This window comes from Aplidium turbinatum, chromosome 12 (assembly GCF_918807975.1).
Source record: "Aplidium turbinatum chromosome 12, kaAplTurb1.1, whole genome shotgun sequence".
NCBI lineage: Eukaryota > Metazoa > Chordata > Ascidiacea > Aplousobranchia > Polyclinidae > Aplidium > Aplidium turbinatum.
In genome coordinates, this window is record NC_137483.1 from 1151067 (window position 1) to 1164642 (window position 13576).

A 13576-nucleotide genomic window follows, 5' to 3' on the forward strand; every position below is an offset into this window, starting at 1 on the left:
GTGGTTGGCATGGCGTCGAACCACTTGTTTTGATTCTGAGTTTCGTTGCTAATTCGTCCCCGTAATCACAGTTTGCGAGCACGAGAAGCAGCAACACACTTTTTAAAGCTTCACATGAAAACAGCAACAAAACTTCAAAACGTGATTTATTTGTTCAATGTGCATCGCGTTTGATGGCCAGTATGTGTGATGTCATAAACAGCGATTAGGCTACGACGTCACAATGACGATCAGTCAATACGAATTTCGCGTCATCAGGTGGGTCTGAGATCAGTGGTTGTCGTTTATAAATCGTGCTTTGACAATCCAGCGAATGAATCAACACAAAAAGTTAACATCTTTCCGGTGAACCTACTGCCGTGGCAACACCAGCTTGAGATGCATGGTGCCCATGGTGCATGATGCCCTTTCCCGCGAAATTAGCTAAAACATTGAAGTTGAAAGTCGTCAAGTTGCGTTATATATACATTTTTTTTTCGTCAGAAGACAATCTGTTTAGGAACTGACGTCATTCCGACAACACCAATAGCGATATCGCGTCATCAACAATGGCATCCCAATAAAACCTCAACAAACGATGCATTGTCATGAGCGATGCACGTCGGAAAGAGGAAACAAAGTGATCAAGTTTTCGTTTACACCGCGCGAACGTCGATAAATAATTTTCATAAACGCGCAATTCCACGGCAACGCGGTGGTTCCTATGACGACAAAGCAATCAACGCCGTCGTCTGGAGGATCTCTCGGACTTCCGAGAATGCTTCGATCGGCTTCTACTTCTTCGCCTGCGTCCATGATCCGATGACCCTCGCCTCTTCTTTACAGGAGGAGGGGACTTACTGGAAGAGCTAGATGAGGATGAAGATGATGAGTCGGAGGAAGAAGGTTTGCGACGGCGACGATGTTTCTCTGGAGGAGAATGGTTCCTGCGTCTTCCTGAGCGTATTGGAGACTTTCTAGACTCTGGTCTGCGCTTTCGGTCCTTTCGTACTGGTGAAGGAGATGCAGATGAAGATTCAGATGACGAAGATGAGGATCTTGTGAGTCTCCGTCGAGATATCGGTTTTGCTTTGTCACCATGGGCGCGTGATTTCTGTCTCCTTGGAGAAGGACTTCGTCGCGATTTTCGTCTTGGGCTAGGACTCCTTTTACGTTTCACCTTTTCAGGAGTTCGACTTTTCTGATGACGAGATCTTTTGGGGCTTGGACTGTGTCGTGCTTTTTTAGGGGTTGAACTTCTTCTCAATTTGGTTTTTCGGGGGCTGTGGGATCGTTTCGAACGAGATCGTTTTGGACTGGGACTACTCTGAGTCTTTCGATGACGATGCTTTCCAGAAGAGCGCACGGGAGAAGGACTTTTCTTGGAGGAAGTTTGACGTTTTCTTTGTGATAAATGTTCCATCTCCTCCTCCGAGTCAGAACCAGATGTGTTTGCTTGCCTCGCTCTTTTGCTCGAAGTATTATCTTTCTTTTTCATATCATCTTTTCCCCTTTTCTTGTTACCATCTTCTCGGAGAGAGGATTCTTTATCCACATCTGGCATCACTTTTTCACTAGAAGACACATTTTCATTATTATTGGCCTCTTCACCAGATCCATCATCACCAGAAATGCTCTCACTACTAGAGGATGAGTCAGCTGTGTCCGCCTTTTCATCTTCAGCATCACTTTCTCCGGATGACTTTATTTCGACAACAGAATCATCTTCTTTAGGAAGGTTGGACTCTTTTTGAACATCCACCACCTTTTCACCATCGCCTTCTAATTTAATGTCCGATGCTTCATCTTTAGACAAATCAGGAGAATGACTATCAAGTTTATTTTCCTTTTCCATCTCAGCATCTTTGTCATTGATATGTTGACCTTCATCACTATGATGACTTTCATCATCATTGCGGGAACCTTCATCCTCGTTATGATGAGCTCCATCATCACGATGAGGATCTTCATTATCGCTATAATGAGCTCCATCATCACGATGAGGATCTTCATCATCGCTATGATGAGCTCCATCATCTCTGCAAGAAACTTCATCATCACTGCGAGGATCTTCATCATCACTGCAAGGATCTTCATTATCACTGCGAGGATCTTCATTATCACTACGAGGATCTCCATCATCGCTGTGGTGAGCTCTATCATCGCTGTGGTGATCTCCATCATCGCTGTGGTGATCTCCATCATCACTGTGGTGAGTTCCATCATCACTACGGCGATCTGTCGCAGACTTGCTTGTTTGTTCTTCCATGACATCATCATCCAGAGATTCTGCAATTTCTTCATTAGAATTATCACCCTCCCCCTCAACACTACCCAACTTACCATTTTCTCTAATCTCTCCTTCACCCCCATCAGATTGATCCTCACCCAACTTCTCCTCCACCTCGACCCCATCATCTCCCTCAGCATCTGACTCAACGTTGATGTCATCACCAGGTTCCTCTGTGAGGTCATCAACCGCGTCATCATTACCCCCACCCTTAATGTGAACCTTTACCCCACCCTTATCACCCCCCTTCATTTGCACTTCCTTTTCATCCCTGATCTTGTCCAGTTCTTCAATTTCTTTGTCGATCTCTGAAAGAGTTTTCTCCAAAGAAATCCGACTCTTCTCAATTTTTTCTGAAAATAAAGGATCAGGATTAATTGAAATAACGTCAATTGAAGATCAGAGAGCTGTGTTTCCGTATCCAGCCATGTGCATTGTGATTGACAAGCACGGGAGGGCAACCTTCCCCATCTTCAAGCATGTCATTGGGTGACTTACAAAGGCAAAGTAGCTTTTTATGGAGCAACAAAATAATGGGAGCGACTTTTACTTTTATTCCGCAGTTTTCAATTCAGAGAACTTCTCAAAGCAATTTCAAATTATTACATCATAATCAATGCACGAGCAGTAAAACAAACAGTTCCGGTTTAGCATGAACAACAATGGTGCAACCTTTGATCGTCTTCTCTGTGTCCTTGAGTGCCCGGATCGTGCGTCCGGTGGTGTCCTTTGGGAGGAAGAAGACAGGAGGAGATGTCTTCGTGATGAGAAACTTTGATTTTTTGTTCCATTCCTTCTCCCATTCCTCAAACTGAAAATCATTTTCAGTGAAGAAAGTAACTTCCAAGTTTTCAGCAATCAACCGACCCCGGTAGTTTCCCATCACACAATGATGTGTGCCATGTTTGTCTGTCGGCAGCGAAGAGCAAAAATTTCAAAATTTATAGTTAGAAACATGTTGTAAAATTTTAAGGTTATAAGTATCAGTTCTATCAAACCTGCATCATAGACTTCATTGAACTCACCTCTCCAGCCAAAGCAACTTTCTGTTCCAGAAGATTGATTTTTTGCTGCTTTGCTCTCCTCTCTGTGAACAGCTCCCTCCTTTCCGCTGCCGCTTTCCTCCTCTCCGTCGCTTGAGATGCCTCCAGTTTCTTTTCAATCTCCGTCCTCCTCTGCTCTTGCTTAACCTGAACGGAAAAACAGATTACATCATTTTCTAACCAAAGCGACCTCATTGATGACATCACAATGCAGGTTTATGGCATGAAAACATTTGTTCAAAAAGATCCTCAACCCAGGACGTTTTTCGGACAAGGCACATTTGCAGGAACAAATGACATCAATGCTCCTCAATTATAATTATTATCCTCACAATGGTGGAAAAACATCACCATCTTCGTCATGAGTATGTTCCTCCTGCCTGGTACATAACAGACATGGCACCAATGATAAAAGCAAAAACTCCATCTGATTGTTCAATATTCTAGAATTTGGATTCCAAGTCGCGACACAAGTGACGTCACTCACCGCCAGATTGGCTTTGCTTTCTTCATTTTGAAAACGAGTCAGGGTCCCAAGGAGGACTCCCAGCATCCTCCGATTCCTAATCAAAGACACAACAGTGACAAACAATCGTAGTGCCTCGATTGTTTGTGAAACCATTACCAAACAATTTATGTTTGTATTATATACCTCAGGTGATCTTTTATTATTTATTTACTCATAATCATTCTTGTATCACTTGTTCAGTTTGTGCTTTCCAGTCCAAAGTGTCGTTGCAGTTATAGTGCATAGCCAAATTTATCTTCTAATTCTTATTTTTATGTATGTTACAGATTTAAAGTAATTCCTGATGACGACACAAGTACGTGTCGCAAATGTTTGAGTTATTTTAATTATGTTGTAGTTTCATTTTGTAATAAAATATGTTAAGCCTGTTTTGTTACTTGAAGGTACGTAGAAGTTAACCTGTTTTGTTAAATTGTTACTTTACAAATAAAGCTCGAAATATTTTGCCAGTATGCGTTACTACTAACAGCCTACCTGGCCTTTCCTTTCTCATCAACGTTCTGGGCGGAAATCAGCTCGGACTTGGTGAAGCTCTTGGCTGTTGATATCACTGATGATTGGACGGTGGGCTGGATGAGAAATATATTAAAATACAATAAAATAGTAAAAATGCTGAGAAAGTTAAAGCGTTTATGCTTAGAAATGAACGATAGGCTGGGATGAACTACTGCAAATGCCAAAAATATCAAGAACAACACAAGACGGCCCACAACAGTCTGTGACATGACAGCATTCTCACACCAATCTACCTTAGCAGGGATGTCATCATCTTCATCGCTTTCATGCTTCTTAGAAGAGCGCCTTCCAGTAACGACAATACGCCGACCAGTGCTGCCTCCAGTGGTTGACGTTGAACCAATCCTAAATGAAACAGGAAACAACATGAATCCCTACCACAGGGATCTAACCTCGAGGTTACTCGTATCAAAACACTCACCATATTGTATATTTATTGCAACATATGTCAAATAGAAAGCCATTAATAACGGACAAACATTTCAAAACTCAGCAGGTATGTGAAGAAGTGGACCATATGCCACCTTATTTGGAGTTTAATAGTTATTAGGCATAGGGGATATGATACTATGTTTGAAATAAAATAATATTTCAAACCCAAGTCTAATTTGGTATTATGTAAAATTTTACATGTTCGGAATTTAGACTGAAATGGTAATTGAATATCAAACAATGGGGTCTACTCCGTGCAAGTTTATGGGTTTAGCACTTATAAAGATAAGTGTGTAAAACTTTTAAGATGTCACAACTGTATATCTACTACTCAAGACGTCCTAACAACCTGCGAAGAATTCCTCCGGCACGACCTGCAGGTGGTTCCCCAGCTGCTTTGTCGTCATCGCGAGGCCGCCTGAAACACAACGACCATCAACTTGAGTAATTTATCAGGTTAACAAAGTTATATAAAAAGTAATAGCTCATTTGGTGTTGAAAGCTTGGGAATGATAAAATACCATGATTTCTGGTATTTTAAGATGGGGGCCATCTAATATTTTGTAGCAATTGAAGTATCCAACACATGCCTTGAATGCAATTAATGCATGTACATTACGGTACCGCAACTGTTCAAAAACGATTATGATATATATACAATGTTATACATGCGCTGGAAATAGTCAACCCCTGTCAGAGATTTAAATCACAACAATTCAATAAAACCATAGCCACCTATATTCACAGGCCTTCCCAACATGCAAACCAATAATAATGAGAGGAGAGTGGAGGACTGGAGGCCAACGTTGTTTTGATTTTGAACTCTAAGCTGAATGAACTTTACATCTCTTGCAATAATAATGAGAATACAAATTGTCAAAATGTGATCACTGAATCTCAAATCAGGGCAAAACTGCAAATGCTCATCGGATTTTCAACACAAGTGTCAAAATCTAAACCATTATTTGTGTGGTAACAATAGTTCAAAAGTTTCCCAAAATCACACAAAATATATAGGCTGTATACACAAACACAGGTCTCTAAGCTCCATTATTTTTCCAGCGACTAAATATGGCTCACCAGAGCTTAACGGTGCCGACGCCGTACTTTAGTTGCCCAACTAAAGTAAAACAATCTGTCATTACCATGCCTCTAAGCTAATGGTGGTCATGGCTGCCAACAAGTTGTTAAATAGCCTCCTAAACTATGTCACCGAGAGGCCATTTTTGATCACCGGCTTCCACAAGCAAACATTCCGTTGGTATTTGAAACTTGTTTTACTCCACTTCAAACTTTTTTGTCCACTTGCATTTGAACGTGAATTTTTTTTCTTTAACTACAACCTTTTTTTCACAAACAAGGCAAAGTCTCTAACACGCCGACTAGAAATATTGCTGATAAAAGATTTGCAAAAAGTCTGAGCGTGACCCTGTAAAATCGCGAAGACTAGCTCTACATGCGATTGTGTTTAAATACACTGCTTCCCAAATATGTTTCAGGGCCTTGTTTGTGCTGTTCTTATTAGCTCTGGCAGGCCATGCTTGGTGACAGGGAAAATGAAAGATCTCAGAGGCCTGTATTACAGCATAAAGTGCATTTCTGCATCCAAAAGACCAGACTTCTTTTCTTACAAATACTAGATCGACACAGTTTAGTAGGCTACCCAAAGTGTTAGTCAAACGACTAAAGTGCTACTGTATAAACTCGCAAAACAGCATTGGAAGTTTGTACTGCAAACTGATGGTATTCAATAAGTTTTGCCTAGCCTTTACCGACACCTCCAGGGGGATTGCAAAAAACACTCGATACACTTGTATCACTGAAAATTGTCCCTGCATTACAAATGCTTGATAATGTGTTTTTGAGTTTACTGCACAAACAAGGCCATGAAATATAATTGCAGTTGTATTAAATTGCACTGACTCCTAAGTAGTGTAAAGTGAGTCTTCAAGTTATTAAAGGTCAATGCTCAGTTCAAACTTTTCTCAGCAATACTTCCCGTCACCATTTGAGAGACGGCCTTCTTTGTGAAAATAGGTGCATTTGAGTGAAGAGAAAAAAGTATCACATATGAAAGCAGGGTCTGCTACTAGGCCTATTCGGTGAGTCCGATTCGGTGAGTCCGATTCGGTGAGAGCCTTTTTGGGAGAGTTCCCTATTCGGTGATTTTTTTGAAATTTTTTTTTTTAAATTATTGGGTACTGTAGCGAGCGGTTCTCAACCTGTGGTCCGCGGGCATTTGCCTGGTGATCCGCGAGCAAAGTCAGAAATCATTGTTTTTTAACCCTTTGCATAAAAGTTGTTAATTTTATCAAGGATCATCCACTAGATTGTCGTCTCTTTGCTTCATTATGTTTGAATAAGGATCTTGATCATGAAAAGTTACCGATGCATACTCAAGTTTGCTGGTTATCAAGGCAAAAGTGTTTTACCAACTGTTTGAGTTACGTGATGCTGTGACATAGGCGTAGCCAGGGGGAGCGAAAGGGGCCATGCCCGCCAAATTTTCAAAGTTTGGATTCCGAAGTTGAACCCTTTGTTTAAAATATAATAGCCTATAATTTGTATAAATTTATATTGTTTTCCAAGACATCTGGCTATTAACACCCCCAGGATTTGTTTTAGACAGACAGAAAGACACCAATAAATTTTGCAAATTGTAAACCGCGCAAAGTTTACGCGATTTATGCTCCTTTTAACTAATCTGTGGAAGCAATTTCAGAATCACTTATTCTGTTGGGTTTTTGTGTAGTTTCTGTGTAGTTGAGTTTTTTGTGTTCACTAATTTTAACCGCAGTTTTTGTCCGTTCGTGTGTAACAGCTACTTTAATAAGTTAATAGCTGTTTATCTGCTAATAAATTTCATACAAGTATTACCCTGAATCTGTTTCCAGAAAGCGCTATAATCCATTAAATTTGAGTGTAATTTTGCAAAAAATTTCCGGGGGAGCATGCCCCCGGATCCCCCCTAGAATAACGCGTGTCTTTGGCACGCTCTAACTCCCCACTAGCTTTATTGCTTCCCTTGCTTAACCCACCAGGATACGCCACTGCACATCAGGTGGCGATGTCTTACATCAAACACTTTGTCGTTTTCTTCAATTTATCAAACATTTGCCCCCCCCCGAAAAAATGTTTTTCTGACTACGCCCACTGTGCTGTGAGGGAGTTTCTTAGATAAAAAAATCCAAGTTTGTTGCTCATTTCAACAATAGCTTTTGGGTTGCTGTTCTAGCTTATTTGGCTGACATTTTTGAACAACTGCATAAACTTAATTCATCGCTGCAAGAAAAGCAGACAAATTTAATTACCCTCAGTGATAAAGTGTCTGATTTTACGAAAAAAATTGATCTTTGGAAGACAAGATTATTGCAGGACAACTTTGACATGTTTGATCAATTGTACGAATTCACTGAGAAACCAGAAAATGCTGAAATCAATAAACAACTATTGATGAATTTTATTTCTGACCATGCTCAGTCACTGCAGGATCAATTTAACTTTTAGTCTACTTTGGTGATTTGAACGTTCAGAGTTTTTTATGGGTTTTCAGTCCGTGAACTAACCAGTGACACTACTTTGAATATGTTGCATTCATCTGAAAGTGAGCTTGATACAATTTTGGATACAGACTTCACACGAGTATCCACAACTGTCTCAGAAAGCTTTAAAAATAATTTTACCTTTTGCGACATCTTAGCATATTTTTGTGAATGTGGATTTTCTACACTGGTTACAATAAAAACAAAGTATTGTTCTCGACTTGAAGTTGAACTCCGATTGGTTCTTTCAAGTATTACACCTCGTTTGGATATGCTATGCTCAAATGTGCAAGCTCAAGGTTCGCACTAAATGTAGCAATCTTTTGAAAACCAACTACTGTTTATGACTTAGCAAGCAATAGGCCTAAGTGACATTTGTTCATTACAAGGGGAGGAGAAAGGGGAATTGTGGTCCATGACTGAGACACAATTTTTTTAAGTGGTCCTTGAATCCCAAAAGGTTGAGAACCTCTGCCGTAGCCTAACTATCATTGCCGTCGTTTTAACGTCGCTAAACTTTGAAATAAGATCCTAAACCCCTACCCTTAACCCTAAAACGGTTAAGGGTAGCTAGCCTAGGCTACGGTACCCAATAATTTAAAAAAAAATCACCAAATAGGGCTCTCACCGAAAAGGCTCTCATCGAATAGGGTACTCACCGAAACAGGCCATTCCGATGAAAGCAAGTGGAGAAAAAAGTTCAAAGTACTTACACAAGTGGAAAAATGTTGGCTTGTGGAAAACCCAAGACCAAACTTGGTCAATGAAGCGGTATTTTCGGAAGCCATTTAACGACTTCTCAACAGTCGTGGACACCAGCACCAGCATACAAGCATGTAACAATGTCTTTATTAACTAGCCTACTTCTCAGACTATCAACTTCTGATGTCAAGCACAGCAGATCGGCTTCCAGACACATTTGGAGCTTGCATGTGGTCTGTGTACGGTATATAGGCTGCCATGGTTGAAACATTTCATTATATATCAAGCCTTAAAACAGCCGGCGGCCATGGCCACTAAGCACTAAGTAGTGCTTGAATGACCGCCTGTGCTACCTCCTCCGTCGGCCAAGTTTGGCCGCCGGTTTCTTCTAGCCAATTATTTAATTTCGCATTAGAATGCGTGGATTAAATGTCAAAAATATGTAGTACCAAAGAGTGACGCAGAATTAGGTCAGCGCATCATAGTCACTACTGTTGTATTGAATATATCCAGCTGCGATCACCAGCGCTGTAAGTCTTGTTTGCAATTCCCGATGTTTATTTTAACGAAGTGTTAGTCCGAAGTGCTAATTTACATCAGCTGGCAATATTGTCGTTTTTATATCGATTCAATGTTGTCGGACATTGAATCGTTGTTAAAAAGGAGAACTAGGTTAGTTGACATCCGTGGGTAAAACATGTGTCTTCATAGTTGAGAACGCTGTGGGTTAGTGACTTCACACCCTCAATGGTGACATCATAACGGAATTAATCGTCAGGTTTTATGAAAGGCGGTATGCAGTTGAAACAATTTACTGAGCTGCGAGCAGTTAAAACAATTTAGAGTCGTTAGATGGTCCCGCAGTACCGGATTACAATCCCGATAAAGCATTTAATGTGTGGTACAACGATTCTATTGCAGGACGTCGCCCAGACTTCAACAACGCTAAGTGATCATTTTAACATTGTTGCAAGTTTAATGCTATTTACTTGTGCTATCGTTATTGTATTTTGGCCTCCAAGCACGCAGATTTGGCCGCCGAGAAGGAGCTCTCGGTAGGCCACGATGGCTGCCGGAAAAAAAACACGAGTTTTAAGGCTTGATATATACTACCTTCCCAGGTGCATGACATTTCTTCCTCTGCTTCCCCGTCCAGTCTCTATGGTTAGTCTTTCCCTGAAAAGAGAAATAGCAATTTAAATATTTAAAACAGAATACTAGAAAAATAAAGCATATATGCACAAATAATTATGTTTTCTTGCAGATTTAATCCAATAGCTACCAATGTTTTTATAATAAGCTACTTCTAAAGCTTTGCAGTTTGCAGGGTTCAACAACAGCAGACTGGTTTGTAAGATAATCAAGTTACACAAAAGTTGTTCAATCAAACTCAGGCATGAAAATGCATTTGAAACCTATTTTCACCTGATTTCATTGGGATCTCGACCAGTGACCTTCTTAATATTGTTATCAACATTTTTCAAACTTTCTTTAGCTTGTTCAATTTGCTGCTTCAAGGCACTCACAGCAAGAGCCATAGCTTAAATTAAAATAAACCTAAAAGAAAACACAAACATGATAAACACTACAGAATGCTGGCGACAATTGACCTAACATCAAAAACAGTCATATTTTCTCTTGGTCTCTTAAAAGAAACCCAATTGAGAGCATGACTACACTTTTTGCTATTATGTTTCAAACAAAAGAAAAATTATGATTGTTTGTTTTTTAAGGGGAAAAAATATTTCCTCGAAATAACTTCAGAACAAGTTCTATTAACTTGGCAGCAGGGCTATGAAGTCTGGGCTAGGGATTTTGGGGTGCAACCTAGTTTGCACCCTGAACAGTTCGTACCCTGAAAAGATCTAGAGAAAAAATTAAAAAAATCGAAGTCACTGATTGCACTTTCAGCAAACATTTAAAAATTTTCCCCCTAAAAAGATCGAGAAAAAAAATAGAACAAAGCTGAAGTCGCTAATCGGAGTTTCCGTTTTTCTGCAAACATTTTTAAATTTCCGGTAATGATCCTAAGAGTTTCCCGAAGTCGCTGATCGCAGTTTCAGCAAACATTTTAAAAGGGTTAGGGTTAGGAAAAGATCGAGAAGTGAGGCAGTTGCTAATCGGAGTTTTCGTTTATCCGCAGTTTCCACAAACATTTTAAAATTTAAGGTAATGATCCTAAGAGTTTTTGTTTGTTTGCGGAAACTGCGATCAGCAACTTCAGCTTTTTTAATTTTTTCTCTCAATCTTTTCAAGGTAGGAACTGAGGGTACGAACTGTTCAGGGTACAAACTAGGTTGCATCCGGGATTTTGAAACATCCGGAGTTGGAGTCGTTAAACAAAGGCCGACTTTGTCTTAATACAAAACGATAAACAATAAATTATTTTTTATATTCGATTTTCAAAATATTGTTTCTTCTCTCTATAATGTACCGTACTCTAATTTTAAATCATCACTGAAAAATAGCAGTGTATGTTCTTGTCAGATTTTGTAAAAGTCGCTGTTTCAATTTCCATCACACCTTAAATGAAATTTAAATAAAACAAAAACACTGAAGCAGAAATTGTCCAGATATGAACAGAGGAGTCGACTTTTTTCCCGACTCCACAGACCTGCTTGGCAGTAGGAGGGAGCTTTGATCATAAAACATGCAATTGGTAATGTTTTGAGTAACCTTCCTTCACAATAGTAACTGTAGAAATTTAAACGCGAAATAAATGGAAGCTTGATTTTAAAAGAAATACAAACATTTGAGATGAAATTTAACAAAACTACTCTCGGATAAAAAGCAAGACATCACTGAAATGCATACAAAGCAAAAACGTAATGTGGAAATTACAATGCGGTAGCCTAAACTGTGATTAATATTAAAACCTAGATTAAAATTCACTTTTTATCAACACACTGGTTTAAATGCAACAGTTTTTGTCTGAATCTTCTAAAGTTATTTTGCATCTTTACAATGCTTTGTAGAGTTTGAAAAAATGACAAATAATGATGAAGGTTGTGAAGCATAAGAAGGACCGAAGAAAGCATTTCGTTCACTACAATCAAGTGATGAATATAAGCTTTGGTATGATGAGTACAAGTGTAACATGTGCAATCTTCAACCAGAGATGTGAAAGATTGAGCGTAACATGAGTCCGATAAGTCAATTGTTTCATTGAACTCACTTTCATCATAAACTACAGGTTTTGTTTCCATTCCCTCACCATTTTCTAACGAACAATCCGCAAAATCAAAAACAAATGCTTTATTATTCTCAGTTATCTTAGTAACATAAGCAGTGTCAAATATAGAAACACCACATTCCACAAGATCAATGATATTTAAAGGGTGTCCAATTCCATGAACAACCACTGGCTTATCATGTGGGATAAGATCAATAATAGATTCCACCAATAACTTCCATTTATCTGTAATTAATTCATTTGTTGGCAACCCATCAAAAACATATCCCCAGGTTTCCACATGAGATTCTTCCAGATGTTTATGGATCAACTCTATACAACGCTGCCTTTCTTCAATCACATCACCTCCCTCAATCATGCACAGGATCGCAGAATCCTTTAATTCTTTACTTTGCTTGTGCATCTCAAGACATTCTCTGAGGAACTCCATTGATCTATCAACTGATTTCACAGCACGTTTTCTAGAGTCCCCTTCTTGGACGTCCCCATCGGCAAGAACCTGGTACAAATGAGGCTTCATTGCTTTCATGCACTTCATGTACATTTCACATGAAACATTTATTTTTCCACCAGAACCCCAGACAGCAACTGTTGACTTTGTGTTGTATCCTTTCTTTGTCTTTCCTGCCTGATCTTCCACAGTGCAGTAACTTAAAGCCTTCGATGGCAAACAAAAGCATTCTGAAGCAGAGCACCCACTTGTCTCAATTGCTTCAACATGATCAATTACTGTTCCAAGTGAAAACTCAAACACATTCAAAAGAAGTTTGGGATCAAGATAACTTAAGGTTTCGTTGGTTAAGTGGGGGATGCAACCAGTTCTTGTGTGTAAGATGCAGGATGGACTTTTTAGACTAACAACCTCACGGCAACGCATCACAGAAAATGTAGACATCTTAATTATTTGAAAGTAGAAATTTTTGATAACAATCATTCAAAGTATCAACTTGACTTGAATTATGATAAGAATTAGAAACCTTCAATCAATCGTCTATCCCAACCCTAGCAAAGGCAGACCGCCAGACCATTCTCTGATTCTGATTCTCTGGCGAGACTTTAGAAATTAAAACAGCAAGCAACAGAGTTGCCAGATAAGTACTCATGTTTTGCAAACCTGTCTATAAATTTATCATAATCAAATTTGAAAATACTACTTGATTGAATCTTTATCCTCGGACTGGGAAAGCTTCTTGCAGAGTTTAATCCTGTCAGTTTCGCATACTTGTAGAATTTTGAGGCTTTGAACCACTGACGCAGGCCCGGTCAGTGGTCACCGAGATTGACTGAGTGAAGTTTCCGATTGTTGAAGTCTTGTTGCCGGGGAATTGTTTGTTTGTTTGTTTTATCTTT

At 39.4% G+C, this 13576-nt stretch overlaps 2 protein-coding genes across 2 annotated transcripts; both read right to left on the minus strand.

Annotated features, from left to right (window-relative positions):
* Positions 1–135: 135 nt before the first annotated feature.
* Positions 136–10590, minus strand: LOC145780526 (uncharacterized). The gene is made up of 9 exons (XM_082592152.1): positions 10459–10590; positions 10147–10209; positions 5139–5207; positions 4591–4702; positions 4316–4410; positions 3800–3875; positions 3295–3459; positions 2942–3080; positions 136–2622 (listed from the first exon to the last, which is right to left on the minus strand). The coding sequence occupies exons 1-9, from the start codon at positions 10569–10571 to the stop codon at positions 719–721; spliced, it is 2736 nt and encodes a 911-aa protein (XP_082448278.1). The 5' UTR covers positions 10572–10590; the 3' UTR covers positions 136–718.
* Positions 10591–13245, minus strand: LOC145780528 (queuine tRNA-ribosyltransferase accessory subunit 2-like). Its single transcript, XM_082592154.1, has one exon. It carries the CDS (start codon positions 13158–13160, stop codon positions 11922–11924), a length of 1239 nt encoding a protein of 412 aa, XP_082448280.1. The 5' UTR covers positions 13161–13245; the 3' UTR covers positions 10591–11921.
* Positions 13246–13576: the final 331 nt, after the last annotated feature.